The sequence below is a fragment of the Lissotriton helveticus genome, chromosome 8 (assembly GCF_964261635.1).
Source record: "Lissotriton helveticus chromosome 8, aLisHel1.1, whole genome shotgun sequence".
Lineage (NCBI taxonomy): Eukaryota > Metazoa > Chordata > Amphibia > Caudata > Salamandridae > Lissotriton > Lissotriton helveticus.
Window position 1 is genome coordinate 416,779,933 of NC_136069.1, and position 20,577 is coordinate 416,800,509.

General features: G+C 45.8%; 1 protein-coding gene across 5 annotated transcripts in view; it reads right to left on the minus strand.

Moving 5' to 3' along the window:
* ATP7B (ATPase copper transporting beta) overlaps positions 1–20,577 on the minus strand; it is a 535,606-nt gene that overhangs the window by 256,063 nt on the left and 258,966 nt on the right. For all 5 annotated transcript variants that reach the window (XM_078657262.1, XM_078657264.1, XM_078657263.1 and 2 more), the window contains 2 exons: positions 7,757–8,026; positions 2,098–2,261 (listed from right to left, as the gene is read on the minus strand). In XM_078657262.1, coding sequence (XP_078513388.1) covers positions 2,098–2,261; positions 7,757–8,026 — 434 coding nt within the window. The remainder of the gene's footprint in view (positions 1–2,097; positions 2,262–7,756; positions 8,027–20,577) is intronic.

Consider the following 20,577-nt stretch of genomic DNA (forward strand, 5'->3'; position numbering starts at 1 on the left):
CTGCAAGGTCCATCGGAGGACCAAAGAGAGAGGTAAATGATTAAAGTTTTAGATCATCTTAGATTTCATAAATGTATTTTTTTTTACAGGCCCATTAAAAACCGCAAAGGCTTGGGGGCTTCTAAAAATGGCAGAAAGGAATGGAGAGGGCACGGTAATCCCTCTCTGTTCCTTTGGCATGGCCTTTTTGTGGGGGAGTGACGAGCCAAAAACATACCTTGCTTTTGGGTAAGAAAGAATGTAGTCAGTCACAACTCTTTCTTCTAAATCTGCATAAAATTAGAATGGTTGGATCTGTCCTTTAAGTTTTTCCTGATGTAAGATGTAACAGATATATCATTGAATGGCAATATTCAATGGGCACTTACTTTTTCATGTACAACTTCAAAATAGGTGATTAGAAATACACGAATAGAGAAAAAAGCATCAAATGAAAACTAACACCACATCAATTTTTTTGTTGTCTTTGGCTAGAAAGTTGCTTATTAGTATTTCCAACTTAAAACAGAAAAATACGTTTGGACATCCATTCCGATTACATCTAAGGCCTTTGACCAATCTGAGCCAAGTTTAAGTATATGAAAGGGATTGTCCTGTATTTAATATTTTCAAAAGATTGTTCAGATTTCTGTAGGGGGGCGGAAACATAATTAACAATAAGTACAGAAACATACTTTCCTATAGACTGTTGTCTCAAACATACCCACAAGGGCATGAAGGCCTTCTGTGTAATATATATTTATGTAGATTAAAAGGCTCCATTAAATCATGTTACTTAGGCTCCTAACTATGGTGTAAATTTCAAAATCACTTTTCTTGGTGCCTCTACATTTGCCTTCATGTCATCAATCATTACGAATAAAAGTATTGCACTATTTCTATCCCTTTATTTGTGTTTGTGAAAATATTTTGTGTTCGTTTTAAGGGACGAAATGTTATGGAAGGATGGTCTAAAACATTTGTTCAGATGGACTACTAATCGTTATTTTGATCAAAGACATTACCCGTCTTATCCCCAGGCGCTAACTCAGATCACTGTGAAGACGGCTGTACCCGCCGCTCGCCAGCCAGTACCAGGATTATTCCTCTTTGATACCGTCATTTTACCCGGATTTGCCGGGTTGGAAATATCACTGGCAAAGTGAGAACCCCTTAGTTTCGAATCTTACAGCCCTGAAGAGTCAGGGGCCTAGTGCCCGCTTGACGAAACCTGTGTCGGCTGGTTGTTTTTTGGTCTCACGTTGATGTCACTCTTCCAGAAAAGAAGAGTTAATACACTACAAATTTGAAAGAAATCTCAAATAGGTCTACCTTGTTTTATTTGATTCTTCTTGGCCTTGTACCATTGATGACTCTCTAAACATTTCTAGCAGTACGTGTGCACAGGACCTTTTTTTGAATAATCGTTTTTTGTCTCCATTAATTAAGAAACAATCCATACTAAACATCCTAGGTGTGTTTCACCCATTGGGATAGCACGCAGCCTTTTAATGTCTGTTGTTTCATTAAGTTACTGCTATAACTCTTGTTTTGTACATGACAAGTACAATTTGTTAAAAAATAATATAGCAATAATTTGAAAACTGCAAACTGTCGAAAATTTTATTTTTCTTCTGATGTATCGGGGGGGGGAGGGCACATGACTGGGTGCCCCATTGCAATCTGGTATATGCAGTTCATAATAATATCAGTAACTCACAAGTAAGGAAAAGTTCACCATCAGTTGGTGCAGTCAGTGCCAGTATTTCTGTGCATTCTTGGGCACTTGCATATATGACTGTTCTTCAGCAGAAGAAACAGGTATCTTAAGGGGTGCTTATAGAGGGGCTTGTATGTCCTCAGGTCAGTACCACTTTATTTAAAATGTACTTGTTTTTTAGCGTAGCAGTATAGCAAATGAGACCAGGCCCTCTATTACTATTTGGTGGCCATCTAGGATTATTTTAAGTTACCCAATGTAAATGGGTTCTTGTAAATGAAAGATAAACACAGTTGGCACTAAATGCAAAAATTAAACTGTTTGTGTTTTTACACAGCACTTTATATATTCATTTAATCTCTCTAAGTCATATGTGGTTGAACGTCTGACATACTCACAACAAGGTCGATACTGCCATCTGATGCAGTATAATCTTCCATGACTTTTGCTCCAAAGCCCATATTTTCAATTAATTGTCCGATTTCCTGTGGACAAATTCTCTCTGGGTTGAACTTGACTTCTGCTTTTCCAGCCATCAGTGCCACCAGTACTGAAATTATACCTGTAAAGACAATGTTAATAAGTAAACTCCACGAGATGGATATAAGGCTAAAACAAGAATACATAATACACAATATAAGAATAGTTATCCATAGATTCAGGCATTACATGTGTACATATATTATCTTTTTCAGTTTATCCCAGAACTCTTTAAAGCAGGGGGTTAACAACCTGAAGGCTCCCACAGTGTACTTTGGAAGAATAAAATCTAAAGGCAGCCTGTGTCGTGCTTATTGTGTCCAAAAGTGGAGATTACTATGTAAACTGATTGAGTTTTTTTAATGTTTACCTTCATTTTTCAAAGGACATCATAAGGATACAACATAGGCCTACAATCACTTATGACATTTACAATACCGCAATGAAGTACATGCAAGCACACATCACAACAACATACAGAAGAGGTACGAGGCAGCAAGAGAATCCAACAGGGTTCTACAATCCCATTGCTGCTCACGAGCTCTCACACACCCCCATTGCCCAGGCGGATCAGTCCCCAGGATTCTCAGCCGCTGTGGTGGAGGCATCCTGAACATCGGCCATTGTGATCAGTTCCTGTAACATTTCGGACCATACCAGATGTTCCTCCTCCATTTTATCATCAGTTCTGACCTCCCATACACGCTGTTCTTTCGCAGGAGCCCATTTAGCTTTGTCTTTGGTCCACATCTGTCGGGTGGGGCTTCTAGAGGATAGCCATAACAATAGCCACCCTCTTCTTTGCTAAGCCGAAACCAAGAAGTTTCATTCTGTATTACATTTTACCTTTCTAGGTTCATGGGGAAAGACTGAGGAGACAGCGCCTAATTGACCTCGAGTTTAATGTGGGTGACCATTCGTAGGAGAACTACCCCCCTCCAGTATAATTCTAAATCAGAAACTGAAATTTGAGGCAGCAAGGGAGTCCTAGACAGTGAGCCTAATGGGACTGTTATATGGCGACACCCCAACATTCCCTTGAGTATGCCTTGACTATGTGCACTGTAATAGTGACACTATTTGAGCATTTGACCTTTCCACATAACCTCAACTTCTCTGTCTTTTGCTAAAGGCTTCAATTAGGGACGGGTAACCTCGCATTTGTTTTTGCAAAATAAGCAAGATTTTTGAGAAATTATGCATAGTACTTTAAAATGTGCTTGGATGATATCTTGTGTGAAAATCGAACAAGATGGCATACTTCATGTGCAAAAGTCACACCAGATACCGGCAGGACACTGGGTCACAGAAGCTGTCTCTTTGCAGCATTTATATTGACTCCACTGTGATATTTTCTCCTCACAGCAGACTTCTGCATGCGAAACAGCACAACTGTGTGATGGCAAAAAAAACTTCACAGAATCAATGTAATACTAACTATGCACATTTCATGAGATTTTGCTCAAGCCTACTTACAGTACTCCTCTCCATCTCGAACTTTGTCAACTGCATGGCTTAATGCTAGCTATCTTTGGATCTTTGTTGCCACATCTCTAAATACTACCAACTTTTCTTAAGTCGTTCCCCATTTATTGTACTCCATTTCTGGTAGATCTATATGATACATGTGAAAAAGGAGCTTACTGTGACTGCCAGCCCCTCTGTAATGACACTGGTAAATGCTTTGAGAAATTCAGACCCCAGCACTGATCTATTTGCATCAAAACAGTCACCCCTTCTACAAAGGTTGAAGTCGGGAAAACACCAACATATACCTTTTTTCACGTTAGCTTATGCCAGTTCACCACTCTGTGAAGCACAAAGAGTCAATTTGCCAATTCTTTCACACTCCATATTTATTTTTCCTTTATCCCATGCTTCACAAAGTAAGGAGGTCCACCGCCACACACAACCCTAAAGCAAGTTCAGATACTACTGTGTCCTACTCGTGTTTGTCATTTCACACTATTTCGCTGATAGTATCCCTATCTTAAAGGAATTTGAAGGAACTGGGCTCTTTTCTGATACATCAACGGTCTATTGCAGAGTGTGTTCTACAAGTATGCGTGCCTGATCTAGCTATTCTTACTCCACATGACCATATCAAAACCCCTTTTGTAATCTTTCGCCTATAATTTAGTTACCTTGGATACTCATTTACTGGCTTGATGTATTTAGAAAGTGACTCTGACTGGCACTCATTAGTGTGGAAATATGTTAATTCTTGCTGAAGTTAGCCGGTCTTAAACCAGGAACACATTTTAGTAAATTACACACACAATGAACAGGAATATAATGTAAAAATATTCTTCAAATAAGTGTACTGCCATTTTTGGTATTGCACTGACATAAATTAAGCTGTCTCATTAGCAAAATCTTTGTCCATTAACCTCCCTTTGAGAACTGGCCCTACATGATTATTTTAGGCTTAATCTTGCTGGTTTATGAACTAAGGGCCTCATTACGATGCGGGTCGGATGACTGTCGTCCCGCATTGTGTCAGAAATGGGACCGCCCAACAAGGAATCGGTGTTCCCGCTTCCCAAATTAAGATGCAACCGCCTTCAAGGCGGTTAGAAAGTGAATATTTCCTATTGCGGCTTGTGCTGTGGAACGCGGCACAAGATGAAATAGGAAGAATATACTTTTTAAACATCCATCCACCATAGGTGAGGGCCATGGGGGACAGAGAAAATGTGCATCCTAATCCCCAAGGCGATGCCCGAGAAGGCACCGCCTCTATTTTGGCGATTACAATCCCCCCTCTGCCCCGACAGGCTCGTTGAGCCTGCCGGAGGTAGAGCTGATTGCTCAAGTAGGCAGCGCTCGGACTACCTGGATCATAATACGGCGAAACAAAAGGGGATGATGGGCAGAGCGTTTGAGCAAATCAAACACTCACCCCCAGTCAACTGATCTGGGTTTAATCCATCACCATTCTTTAGCTCACTCAGCCACCCCAGTTCAGACATGGCCATATGCAAATCAGTCTGACCCTGTGCCTCATGGGAACAGTCCAGCCCGAACTGCCAAGCCATGTCTTCCCTGGACCGGAAACAAGCATCCTGGGACCGGTTTCGGATTCATAATCCTCATCAGCCAGGCTATCTTGAATCCAGTGGCCAAGTGAGCAAGGGACTCACGTCTGAGCATACCCTACCAACTTAGGGCGAACAAAGCGAAACAAGCCGGGCTGAAGACGGCTGGAATGCCAGAAACCGGTCCTCTGTAGCTTGTTTCCGGTCCAGGGAAGGCATGGCTTGGCAGTTCGGGCTGGACTGTTCCCATGAGGCACAGGGTCAGACTGATTTGCATATAGCCATGTCTGAACTGGGGTGGCAGAGTGGGCTAAAGAACGGTGATGGATCAAACCCAGATCTTTTGACTGGGCGGGAGTGTTTGATTGGTTCAGATGCTCCGTCCATCACCACCCCCTTTTGTACCGCTTTTGGCCGCCATAAGTGTGGCAGGGTATGCTCAGACGTGAGTCCCTTGCTCACTTTGCCACTGGATTCAAGCAAGCCGGGCTGAAGACGGCTGGAATGCCAGAAACCGGTCCTCGGTAGCTTGTTTTCGGTCCAGGGAAGGCATGGCTTGGCAGTTCGGGCTGGACTGTTCCCATGAGGCACAGGGTCAGACTGATTTGCATATAGCCATGTCTGAACTGGGGTGGCAGAGTGGGCTAAAGAACGGTGATGGATCAAACCCAGATCTTTTGACTGGGTGTGAGTGTTTGTTTGGTTCAGATGCTCCGTCCATCACCACCCCCTTTTGGATCATAATACGGCAGACAGAGCAATGCCTCAGATGTTGGGCGGAACGCCACCGTCGAGCTGTCGGATGGCCTTCCACCCAACATTGTAATCAGGCCAATAGCCTGTGCTAAACATACATATAATATGTTTGTGCTGTAAACCTTAATAAAAAGTAATAGAAGCAGAACAATATAGCCAAATAGTAATGTTTTACATGCATCAGGAAATGGCCTTTACCTCAAAATCAAACTGTGACCTGTGGAAAATATGTGCATTGTCTCAATAGCCCCCTGTGCTTCCAGAAAGAGTCATTGTGGTCTAATATACAGTATTTAGGAAATAGGTCACCAAGTAGACAACTTTCCATTATACTGCGTATCACATGTAAAGTGTTTACTAGAAGTTGCCATAGCCTCCTTGATGTCTGACTAGTCATTTTTCTTTGTTTCAGTTTTTCCAGTTCCTTTTTGGGGGATTCGTATGGCTGATTGTGACAATGAGGCCCTGGCTGTCTGTAACCAGTGACTGCCTATGGACTGCACCTCTGTCACTTTGGAGTAGATTCCAAATGCCATCAACTAAGGCTGAATATCTCCTGTGCATTCCTTTGGGTTCCTCTTTGTCAAGCCTGAGCCGACTCTTCAATTCTTTTACAATAGCTGCACTAATCAAATGTGAGCCATGGGCTGTACCTCTGACGCTCGTCAGTGGATGCTTCAGGGCACTTATGATTGGCATGACTGATTGTGCCAGCGGGGCCCTGGATGTCTGTAAAGAGTGCATGCCACTGGATTTCACTTCTACTGCTTCTGGATAGATACTAAGGAGGATTAACTATGACGAACTGTCTCCTGTGCATGCCCTTAGAGTTACTCTTTGTCAGGCCTGAGTATTCTCTCAAGTTTGTTTAGGATAGATGCATAAATGCAGTGCATGCCATGAACTGCCCTACTACCGCTCTTGGGTGGAGCTTCATAGTGGTTATGAACTAACTCTTCAATTTATGATGTCTACCTGCATGCAGTGCATATGGTGGGCTGGACGTTTGTCTCTCCTGGGTGGACTCTATTGAGCTTTTATTCTGGCTCTGTCTAACCAGTGTAGTCTAAAGTTTGCACCTCTGTGGCTCATTGGTAGGGCACAGAGATTATTTACTATGACTACATTTCTCCTGTGAATTCCTCAGAGTTGTCCTTCAACTCATCTGGGCGGACTGCAGGAGATCATCCACCATAGCTGGCTATATCCAATCCAAGCCTGTGGGTTGATCATGTGTCTCTCCAGGGGATTCTATAGAGCAGCTCCATGAGTGCCTGTATCCAAAGCACGCTGTGGGCTGCTCCTCTTTCGTTCTGGCTGGATTCCATAAAGACCCATACACTCATTTACACCAATCAGTTAATGTAAAGTTCATGCATTCTACCTCTCTCTCTTGTTATTGTCATCACAGTAGGCCCAGCAACATAAGAAAAGATAAGAGCACCATTTTAGTCACTCACATATGACACCAACATGCTTGGCACATTGACTGCACTGAAATTCAAGCAAGCGTTCCCTCACGGTGTAACGTGGTCTCTGTCCTCTGGGGTTCTTCAGCATCCTGGGTGTGGTACCACAGCATCGACTTTTAAATATCGACTTGAATCAATATCACCTACAAGATATGATGTCTGCTTAACTTGAAGATATTGTGCAAGTCGATATCTTGCAGTCTGTACTGTTGCAGGTCAATATCTCCATACATGACAATAGTAGATCTATGAGGCCATACCAATGGCAGTAGGTGCACTATACACATTTATAAGATAATCACATAGCTTACCATCTTTCTTGAGCAGGTTTCTCTCAATATTTGATACACAGGAAGCACAGGTCATACCAGTGACCTCCAAAAAGCACTTCTCAGCCAAAACCGCCCCAGGGAGGTTCAAAGTATCGGGATGTGCTTTCTTAGGGAGGAAATCTATGATGAGGTCCTTCTGAGAGAATCCAGAATCACGGATCTTCAATCCAGGGAGAGGCGTCATCGGGGATATGGGCTTCAGCACAGCTCCTGGACCCGGTCCATCAGGCCCGACATAGGACAAGGTATCTAGGAATAAAGCAAAGCAGTGGAATCAGTAAAGAATGCAATACGAAGCCTAATAACTTTAGAACTTCAATATGCCACTAATTCAAGGTAACTGTTGAGGAAACGCATTTTTCAAGCAACAGCCATTTTTACAGGACTTCATTGATTTTTGCCTTGCCATCTCGTGGCAAACACTTCCACAGGACCCACTGGGTCGTTTTCCCTTGATGCACGAAAGAAAGTCCATCACCACGATAAAAACACATTTCTTGCAGGCCTGCATTTCTGCCCAGGAACTGTCGCCCACCCAACCCCGGTTCTCTGCAGTCCATCAAAGAGCAACATGGCCCTCACCCCGAGTAAATGATCCATTTCCCTTCTCCTGCTTCCAGCCTGACAAACATCCCTGACACCATGATCAGGTTATCTGGACAATGGTCTGATTACCACATTCTCATCCAGAACAATCAGAGAATGGCTCGTAAAGAAGGGGCTTTTGATCAAGGCGACTTGGCAAAGAAACGTAAGGAAACCAAGCCCCCGATCAAAGCTGAACCAACATTTGACTGTGTGCTTTACCTTGATCAGGTCACTAGCTACAAACACCACCTGGAACCGGCTAATCAACAACAGACACTGCCCTGATTGAACAATGGTTTGGCAGCCAGAGGCTGGAGTATGAAATGTATAAAAGGCTTGTTAGCTACGGATTTAAGTAGCAGCCTCCTCTGTCTTGTCTTTGACTAGCTTGGGACTCTGTTCCATAGCCCGGGCTATTGAAATAAATCTGGGTTCCTCCTGCAGACGAAGGCTCCTGTGTCTCCTTTTACTACGTATGAAGGGTATGGAAGATTTGGGCGGTTCCCCCGCCGCCGAGACCCTGTAAGTGGGTTATTCCGGTTCTTCAAATGGCGCCCGAATAGGGAGTCCACGAGTACGGAGGTCAGACCTGGTGGACGTGAAGAGGTGCATGGAGAGACTCCGACGGAGGCGCCCTACCCAAGGATTTTTGTTCTATTCCGCTGGACCGAACGACTCACCCGTTGTTCCTCCCCACCCGGTGTGGGCCACTTGACCGCCTTCTCGCTGGAGTCCCCTAGCAAATAATTTCTGGAGCAAGACACAGCCCTAAGTCTGCAGAAGAGAACTAACCCTGTACGGTAAGGGTGGACTGATCATCCACCAAGTCTGAATGATTCTGTTATTGACGTTCGCAAAAGCCAATTTATTATTGACTTTTGCCAAAGCCAAGCAAGCAAGGTGAATTTTAAAACCCGCTGGTGTCTGTTCTGTATGAAATCTGTATGAATTATTGTCCTTTGCAAAAGACAAGCAAACGAGGTGAGTTTTAGGAACCCGCTGGTGTCTTTTATCAGTTTAAAAGCATGCCGGTCAGTAGTAAATTCAAGAGGTTATGTTGTTGTATGTGTACGCAAGACTCCTAGCTGGGGGAGGCCTGCTTGCTTCCTCCAGAAGGAACTCCTGGCCACACTATGTACATTAAATATGGCCCCGCTGCCATAATGTTTTCCTCGTTTTGAGTGAAATACACCAAGAAAAGTAACGCGGAGTTACAGTGGCCATTTTCTGGCTCCTTTGATTCCCAAGTCCTTGCAAACTTAGAGGAGCAATTAATTAAAAGACAAACGCGCCCGTCCATGTTTGAGTCTCTCCGATTTTGGAGGAAAGAGGTAGAACAGAGAGCTAGGAAACAGAAGGCACAAGAAAGAAAACAAGAACGAATGTCTATGGCCGACCACCTCCAGAGAAAATTTGCAAAATAGAATGACCAAATCGGTAGAAATAGCCGATAGGGAGCATGGGGCCCGGGTACAGAAATGTTATCCAGTCCGTGAGGAAAAAGTAAAGGTCCATATAGAGGGGGAAAAAGAAAGTGATTCCTTGCTTGATCCTGAAGGAAGGAGAAGAAGAAGGTCACTAGGTGTAAAGGGCAGTACTCAGTAGAGAACTAACCCTGGGTATCCATTGTGTTGGATATATTGGCCTTACACAGCAAGGAAATGGGCTGGACAAGAGAGTACAGTGGGAGGACACACAAGCCCAAGGGATGGATACCAGGAGCAAAACAGCCCGCAAGTGAGTTTGGTGGTGAATTTATCTTCACGCCAACTCACGGAAGGTGAAGAAAAAGGCCTGCAGAAAGGGCTCGGCTTTGTTCCAACCCCTAAGGTGAACCACTTCCAACAGACGTGTGAGATTCAAAAACTATTCCGCAAAATCAGATTGAGGGCCTTCTTTGATGGAAAACCACAGGAGACACCTGACGACTCAGGTCTTCATAACCCCTCAAATTTCACTCCACATAGTGGGATGGTTCCCAATGAGATACTAACATATGAGCAGGCAGTGCTTAAAGATATTGGGGCCATGAGACTGTGCAAAAAACATCTGAATATCTCCAATGCGGAGTTACAGATGCTGGACTCCTTAGCAAACGATCAGTCCCTAACGATCAAGCAGGCTGACAAAGGTGGGGCTACTGTTCTTATGAATACCACTGATTATGACACTGAATGTCTCAGACAATTAGGGGACAGGCGATACTACGCCCCTATCCCTTCCAACCCCACTGAGCGCCTGAAAAGAACCATCACTGGTATGGTTGAATCTGCTGAATGCCAGGAGTGGATTAGTAAAAAGGAGGCGGAATTCCTGATCAAAAAAGAACCCAGGGTTCCTTATTTTTATATACGCCCCAAAATCCACAAAGAGACTACCCCTGTACCAGGACGCCCCATAGTATCGGGCATTGACTCTATACTGGAGCCCTTATCACAGTTTTGTGATCACTACCTCCAGCCGTTGGTCAAACGGATCCCTTCCTATGTCCAGGACACCACAGATGTCCTACGCCTCCTGGATAATCTAAGATGACATCCAGGTTGATTTCCTCATCACCCTTGATGTGGAGGCCCTCTACACCAACATCCCCCAGAGGGCCACACTAGGGGTGATTGAGAGAATCCTAAGTGCTGAAGAATGGATCTCCCCCACACCACCTTCTTTCGTTATGGAGTGTGCCACCCTAGCCCTTACAGAAAATTATTTTGAATTTAAAGGGCAGCACTACCATCAGACCCAGGGCACTTCCATGGGCAGCACGTTTGCTCCATCGGTGGCCTGTCTGTACATGGCTGATTTTGAGGAGAGACACATCAATGGTCCAATGAATCCCTACCATTCGAACATCAAATTATGGAGGAGATTCATTGATGACATCCTGGTCCTATGGGCAGGGACCAAAGACTCATATAAGGAATGTTTCAATTGGCTCAACACTCTGAATGATTATCTCAACTTCACCATGACAGCATCCGCCACTAACATCGCCTTTCTGGACCTGACCATTAGGCTAGTCGGAGGTAAAATTGACACCACTATGTACCGAAAACCCACCGACCGGAATAGCCTGCTCCATTTCACGAGCCACCACCCAAAGGCATTGAAGCTGAATCTTCCGTTTGGGCAATTCCTGAGGGTCAGGCGTAACCGCACTAACCTGACAGATTACAAAACAGAATCCACCATACTATCCAGAAATCTGACTGATAGAGGTTACCCTACCAGGGAGATCTACAAGGCACGTAAACGTGCCCAGAACAACCATAGGGGGGCCCTCCTTGAATATAACACTCCAAACCACACAAGGCACAGACCTTATAACCTGTGTTACAACCTTCTCGCCAGCTTCCAATGAACTCAAAAAGATTATCAAACGGCACTGGCAGATCCTCAACACAGGCACACTTAACCGTGAAATACCTAGATTTGCCTTCAAGAGGTCTCGGAACATCAAAGACATCTTGGTGCATACTAGACCAAAAAAAGTGGATGCAACCAAGCAACCTACCTTGTGGCAATTACCACCTGTACAGGGACACTATCCATGTGGCTCCTGTAGTGCGTGTCCTTTCACGTCTATACATAAGACGATCTCCTTGGCTGATACCTTTACCTGGGAACTACGGGGACACACTAATTGCAATACTTCCAACTGTGTTTATCTGCTGAGATGCCCCTGTGAACTGCAATATGTGGGCATGACTTCCCGCCCCATAAAAACCCGCATCTCTGAACATAGAAGCAACTTCCATTGCAAGAAAACAAATACTAAAATGTGCAGACACTTTGTGGAACAGAACCACACGGCTGACTCACTCTCTTGGCTGATTCTGGAAGCCACCTCAGACAAATCAAAACATAATTTATTCTTGAAGGAACAGAGGTGGTACACCGATTGGCTACTGACAGCCACGGGCTTAACAAGGACATCCCATGGAGTGCACTGTAAACACAGTACATTGATTGAACTTCAATACTGCTAGGCACTCATGATTGCTACCATAGCACCAAGTTGGTCAGTATGGTGTACATGTGGATGTATGGGGATTCTGTATATTCCACATGCCACCCACCTCTTGCGATATTTGCCCATTCACTACATCCATATTACACACTACTTGCTTGATACCAATTATCATGTCAAGAAACACTACACCCCTTGGATGAATGGGCCTGACCTTTCTCCCTCGTATTTTTGCATCCATTTGCAGGCAGGGGGATTTATTTGCATTTGTCTGCATCCTTTTGTGTCCTTTGACAGTGGTTTACCTGATGCACTACACCCAACACCAAATTAGCTGTTCCACTCCCTCTTTGTTTCAATATTGCGTTAACAATGAAGGCAGGGGTGGTTTGTTTGCATTCTAGTATGACATGTTGTTTTGCATTCTATCACAACATGTTTTGGCATTCTGGCCTATTTTACCCCTAATATGCAACTTTTGCAACCATAAAGGTTGGATACCGGCATATACTAACACCTGCGTTTAGCACTCAATACGGGTCAGAACTCCACTGTGTCATGGCCGCCCCACTATCAAGCACAATCACATGACCTGTCAACACCACGTGGTTTCGCGCTCTGATTCGAGCGACACCCATCGCGCTATAACTCACCAAACGCTGTGCCGGTTCCTTTCTATCCGGGCCCGGCAGCGATGGGTAGGCGTTAACGGCGCTGACACAGGCAGCAAGAAGTAAGTGGCGAGTATGGGGATGGTGTCATTAATGCTGACTTCTTTATTGACGGGACCAGCGGTGTTAACGGGGGGTTATACTGTATCCTCATATATAGCTAAGTGTGGCCTCCAGGGGGGGTCCTACCGACTCCCTCAAGTCCGGTTTTGGATATAGTTAGACCCGCTACCTTATTGCGGGTTGCTCCACAGGACAGGGATACCTTCTATCTTTTTTATGTTACCTCAGTTTATACACAACGAGGAACGGGCATAATGTGTACCGCTTGGGTAGACTGGGACTATGTTGGGTCACAGCGACATTTATTGAGTAGCTATGACGGGGACATTGACCTAGTAGGTGGCCCCTCCTTTGACGGTGCTGACAGGGATTTCACGTTACCCTGATACATAGTCAAGCATGGCCTTAGACCGCTTTCTTTCAACTCATACAGTTCGCCTTATGTTATAGGCAGGCACTTATCCTCATGTGATTTGATCCTTCGACCAGAGAGACCTGCTGGTTACATCCACCCTATAACACAAACGTAATGATGGGCACAATTTGTACCTTTTTACCTCTTCTTCCAGTTTAATATGGTTAGCCTGCATACAGTTGTTCTAGGCTGACTCCACTGAATACCGTATGGTACTATGAAGACATACTCTGGGTTCCTTTTACAACCCATAACCCCCCCCCCCCTACTGTTACACAAGATATAGGGCAACACGTCTGTGCTGAGCAATACAGGCACTATTATAACATGCTTTATGATGGATAACCTGATCGATTCCTTGACTGGGGCTGACTAGTAGACATTCCCGTAGACCATGAACATCTTCTCCTTGCTTGACAGCCCTGCTTTCTATTCACAATGAATGTTATAACTTTCCAGGCTTTAGGCATAACACTAGAGGTTCTTTAACAATATTATACCTCTCCCCAGCCTTATTTACTATGGCTTCTCCCCTGATGTCAGACCTGCTGGGCACTGTTGACACCTATTAACTCTAACTATTAGGTGAGTACTATGCTGCTGCCCTTCAGATATCCTGTTAGATATGAATGCTGCTGCAATCTAGTGTTTTTAATGGTTTTAAGACATCCAATTGTGGATTCATCGCACTGGTTTTTAGCCACATACTAGCTGCACCTTCACTAGTATGTCACAATGTCACTTTGTGCTCACGGTCACTACAGGGAATGCATTTTTGTCACCTGCCTGTGGTAACGGTCTCTTTTGTCTCCCAATTTAGGCAAGAGCAGTTGTTAAACAGGTAGTACGAAGTGTGTGCTTGTTGTAAACTGACACTTTTATAGGTCATGTTTTTGTAGATAGTAGTTTTGATATATACTAGGTCATGAAGAATCGCATGTCAGTGTACTTTAAGCGAGAAACATGTTGACCACACCTTTCACCTCTTAGTACTGTCCCGTATTGGAAACTTAAGTTCCAGCGAGAACAGACTAATCTTTGTTTTAATTGCGGCAGAGGACCACCAGAATAAAATTGTTTTCCGGTACCTTGTGCCTCATTTTATCCACACCCTCACCATCTACTCTAACCTGGCCCCTTACCCACACTTCACCCATAGGCAGTTGGAAAAAAGATCTCCGATAACGAGCCCCTCCTTGAGGTGTGCCCGTTGGGTATTGCACCACCTACCCAATGAGGAGCATTGCCTATGGTGAAGCATGACACTCGCAAGGGTGTGTGAGGCCAATATATCCAACACAATGGATACCCAGGGTTAGTTCTCTACTGAGTACTGCCCTTTACACCTAGTGACCTTCTTCTTCTCCTTCCTTCAGGTACAGCCCAGTATCCGTTTTGTTGTCTGTAATTCTCAGGGCTACGACTGTGGTTGGACCTTCCACTCACCTTTCCAGAGTGGTAATCACAGCCCTATTGGATCACAATTGATCCTTCTCTCCCGTCCTTTTGTTATATTCCTTGCTTGATACCATGCTAGAAAGCCCTCCTGCATATTCCCCAATGTACCCTGCCCTGACGCCTCACACCCCGTATGTCCCCCTACCACCACCCGCTCCAGCCCCCACTGCCCCTCCTACCATTTCCCCTGTCACACCAGCCCTCCCGAGTTTTCCCATGACTTCGACCACAGACATTAACTCTGCGCTCGCCGAGGGAATGATAACAAGTCTCCATCAGTCCAACCCTAGCGGCATTACCCCTACCCGTCCTTCTCCTGCTTCCCCGTGGTCTACAGTCAAACAAGACTTATGTAAATTATTTAATTCCCCCCGAATAGCCTCCTTACGCTCAGCAGTCAGCTTTTCGTCCCTTCAAGAGGAAGACCTACAGAGGCAACAGTGTGAATGTTGGATGAATAACAAAGATATTTATTCCTTTAAAGAAATATGGTCCACCTTTTCACAATGGACAGTTATGGAACAAACCACCTGGGCTGAATACATGTGTGCTTTGGTCATGCAAACATTTGAAAATGTGTCTGTTCAGATACCTACCGGATTGATGGACCTTAGGTCACAAATAAAAAGGGGTGATGTTCAGGGAGAGGGGATGTTTGGGGCTATATCTGTTTTAGTAGCTTACCGTGACATGACTGCCTTTTCAAATGCCCCTTTAGAAACAGCTATGCCAATGAGAGAGGCGGCCCCTGTCTTTGTTAGTGCACCTACCGACGCCCAAAATAATGGCCGAGGGGCTGTCGAAGCACACTGGCGCAGGCTTTGGGTTCATGTTCCTTGGAAAAGGTCAGAAGTAATGCAGTTAAAAGGACAGTTACCAGATCCCCGGAAGAATCCGGCTGCCTTTTACAGAGAATTAGGTCAGATTATATCTGCAGGTACTCTCGTTCTTGAGGATATAGATTTACTTTTTGGTGCGGTTGTACCCACTGAAATGTGGGACAAGATTCGGCCTACTGATCATGAAGTGGCATTGGGAGGTAAATGGGCTGACCTAGAGGCTATGGAAGAAGCAAGGGTAGGAGGGACTAAACCAGAAGCTGCCATCCTGACTTTGCCCGGTAAAATAATGACGTTTATGAAAACAGTTTTACCGGAAACTGTCATTAATTGGGATAAAATAAACGCCTGTAGACAGCGAAAAGATGAAAATGTGGCTGACTTCTTTACCCGTTTTGAGACTGAATACAAGGGACATAGTGGTCTGGATCCCCGGACCCCAGGTTCTGGCCCAGTGTTTGTCGACAAATTTGTCAGCAACTTACTTCCTGAGATCTCTGCCAGGCTTAACACCTTCCATGCTCATGCAGTACACTGCTTGTGTGCTCATGACGAGCTGATCTCGTCATGAACAATGGGATTCAAATACGTCCAGCACCAGGGGTGAATTGCCTTAGCATTGATAGTGTTAAGAAGGTTGAGAGTACATGGTCTGCCCAAACTATGACCGGTATCTTGGCTATGGCTCAATATCATGAGAATAGGGAGAACGAAGATAAAGATAAGGAAAGTAAGAAGGTGAGGGATCTTAAGACTAAGGCACTTCTGCAGCAGGCTTATCCTCCCCGAGGTCCCGATGCCCGCGGAAAATTTAGACCGCAATGCCTACCCCCTCCAAGGGCTCGCCAGTCCACCCCCTCCAGTCCTCAAGGTACGGGAGCCCTCCAAACCGATCAGTGTGCTTATTGTAAGGGGTACGGCCATTGGATAGATGAGTGTCCTGTATTAGCAGAAAACATAAGAACAGGGAGGACTCGGCCTCGCGCTCCCAGGGAAGCGAGGCCGACTCTGGATCATGGCCCGCCCCATCCACAGGATAAAGAATGTAGGCCCAGGGATGACGCCCCCATCCGGCAGCGCCCGACCAACAGGTTTGATGGGAACGAAGCAACACGCACTTATTATAGTGATGATTATGACGAAGTTGATGAGACAGGATCCTACCAAGCACAGGACAGCCATGAAAGGGGTATTACCAGAGTGCAAATTCCAGTGGATCAAAAGGGCCCGTATGTTAAAATGTCAGTTGTGGGGAATGATAAGAATTTTCTTTTGGATACTGGGGCCACCAGGTCTTCTATTGCACGTCTGTCAGTCCCGGAGGCACCCCATTCTGGCAATATGAATGTCTCCGTGGGTTTTGCAGGGACACCCGTGACCAGTCCTGTCTCTGAACCCCTCCCTCTCGATATTGGCCCTGCACATGTTGACGCTCCCTTGGTCCTTACTACAGGTTGCAGTGAGAACTTGCTAGGTTTGGATTTACTAAAAGCCCTGTATGCTACCATATCATGTAGTCCCCAAGGTGTATTCCTAACAATCTCTCCGACTGCAGCTTCCTACATGTATCTGTCCGGTCCCCTCCCACTAGAGTTGCAGTCTTTACCTTCCTCCCTCTGGGCATCATCAGACACTGATGTAGGGTGTCTCAACATACCCCCTTATGTGGTACACATCCAGCCAGGTGTGCTCCTCCTCCGCCTTTGGCAGTATCGACTGCCCGCAGAAGGAGAAATGGCCCTGTTGACAATAATATCTGAATTGATGGACAAGGAAGTAGTGGAGGAGACACGTGGCAATATCTTTAACAGTCCCATTATTCCTATTCTTAAAAAAACTAATGGAGATGCTCTCTCCCCTAAAATATACAGATTTGTGATTGACCTGAGAGCCCTTAACAAAATAACAATATCCCAATATACTGTTGTCCCCGAAATCACTGCCCTCTTGACGATGGTTCCCTCTGACGCCACACACTTCTCTGTCATTGACCTGAAGAACGCCATCTTCAGCATACACATACATCCTGACAGCAGACAATTTTTTGGTTTCTCCCTTGGTGGGCGGAGTTTCAGATTCTGCCGCGCCCCTCAAGGATTTACCGAGAGCCCCAGTATCTACAGCCAAGCCCTAAAAAGCCAACTAGATTCCTTGGAACTTCCTGGCAATTCAACACTATTGCAGTATGTAGACGACCTCCTCATTGCTGCAAATTCTGCCCCAACATGCAAAGAAGCTACTCTCTGTCTGTTACGCCACCTTGCCCTCCACAACCACAAAGTCTCTTCAAAAAAGCTTCAGTTTTGTCAAGAGAAGGTGACCTATTTAGGTAATCTCCTCTCGAAGGAGGGAAGGCAGCTCACCGCTGATCGTGTAGCCATTATCAATGCTATGTTGGCCCCACGAACACAAAAGCAGGTACGAGCTTTCATAGGCCTAACCTCATACTGTAGACAATGGATTTCAAATTTTTCGGCCATGGTCAAACCCCTTCTTGCCCTCACCACCAAGGATGTATCAGACAGTTCCTTTCCATGGACTACAGAGCATGCGCAGGCCTTCGAAGATTTGAAGAGGGCCCTGTGTACTGCTCCAGTCATCGGTACCCCTGACTATAGCAAACAATTTTTTCTTTTTGTACATGAGACAGATGGCTGTGCATGCGCAGTCCTGACCCAGATGTTTGGAGGGCACCAACAGCCATGGGTCTATTTTTCCGCCACCTTGGATCCTGTTGCGAGGGCTCCCCCAGGATGCCTACGGGCGACAGCTGCGGCCGCCCTCATGGTCCGTCAGAGTGCGGGAATCGTCATGAACTCCCCTCTGACTCTGATGGTCCCCCATTCTGTAGACACCCTCCTTAACAACACCAAGACACAGTACCTCACTAGCGCACGACTTACAGGGTATGAACTAACACTCTTTGCCAGCCACATTAACATCAAAAGATGCACTGCACTAAACCCCGCCACATTACTCCCACTGGACACTCCAGATGCCCGCTTAGACCCACATGACTGCATATTAAGGACAGAGGACGAGACAAAGGGACGGGTTGACTTACAGAATACCCCGATAGAGGACCCAGAAGGTACACTATATGTGGACGGATCATGTCTCAGAAGGCCAGATGGTAACACCTCAGCTGCCTATGCACTCACAACATTAGAAAAGGTAGTCGAAACAGCTCAGATTCCGCAGTGCTCTGCCCAGGCAGCAGAACTAGTGGCCCTCACTAGAGCCTGTGAGTTAAGCAAGGGTATAACGGTAAATATCTACACCGACAGTCAGTATGCCTTCGGGGTGGCCCACAACTTCGGGAGGTTATGGAAAGAAAGGAATTTCCTTACTTCCCATGGGACCAAGATCCAACATGGCCCCCTAATACACCGACTGTTAGACTCTCTGTCACTCCCCAAAAAGGTGGCCATTATGAAATGTCAAGCCCATAAGAAGGTGACAGACGATGTCGGGAAAGGCAATGCTCCAGCTGATCAGACGGTCAGACAAACAGCGCTGAGGAAGAGGGAAGGAATGTATGTAGGAGGTCTCGCTAGGTGGGTGACAGAAGGGGGCATGGTTGAAAATACAGTACAAAGTGTGCTTGACATTCAGTCCCATACTACTCCTGAAGAACTAAGAGTGTGGGAAGATCACTTAGCAAAGGAGGGAAGTGATGGTTGCAGGGTCCGTACAACCATGGAGAGACAATGGATGTTGCCTGACAGTCACGTGCTGGCAGTAGTTACAATGGCCCATGGTCCCGCCCACATTAGCGCGAAAGGAATTTGCAAACTGTTGGAACCTACATGGTACAACTCCAAAATATCAGCATATGCTGAAAAGCTGGTTAAAACATGTATGGTTTGCCTAATGTACAACCCCGGAAAAGGCACTGTTACTCCTAAGGGAGGATTCTCTCCTCCTACCTTCCGGTTTGACCTCCAAATGGACTACATCCAGATGGACAGGTGAGTTAACTTAAAATATGTCCTGGTGGTGGTCTGTGCATTCAATCGATGGGTGGAAGCCTACCCCGTCAAAGACTGCACTGCTATCACTACCGCCAAAGTACTACTCAAGGAGTACTTCCCACGCTTTGGTTTGCCCCGCTTGGTCTGGAGCGACAACGGGACACACTTTACAGCTCAAATCATGGACCATGTCTGTACAGCATTAGGCATAAAACAAAAATTTCACGCCGCCAACCACCCCCAGTCAGCAGGCCTAGTGGAGGTATACAATGGCATCCTAAAAACTAAAATGGCCAAAATAGTAGCTGAGACCGGAGTCACTTGGGTTGATGCTCTGCCCTTGGCCGTACTGTCCACTAGAACAACGGCCCACACCAGGATAGGATTATCACCACATGAGATTGTGTTCGGGAGGCCTGCCAATGTCTGGGGTGTCTCTCGACCTACGAAACTGTCATATGTTGAATACCCTGTATTGACTGATTACCTGTACAATCTAACCAACAACTTTCGTACTCTTTATCACCAGGTGCACGAGGCCATACCGGACAAAAGCGAGGGCCCAGGACACGTCATCCAACCTGGCGACTGGGTCCTGGTGAGGAACTTCCAGCGGACCAAGAGCCTCGAGCCCCGCTGGATACAACCCCGCCAAGTCCTATTGGCCACCCGCACCGCTGTGAAAGTGGTTGGCCAGGCTGCATTCCACATCCACTGAAGCGGAGAGTGACAACGTCCTAAGAGGAAGGGTGGAGCCCTCCCTTAACACTGGTCAGCATCAAGAACAACTGTTTCCTGATCATACCGTCTCTGCTTCCGACAGGT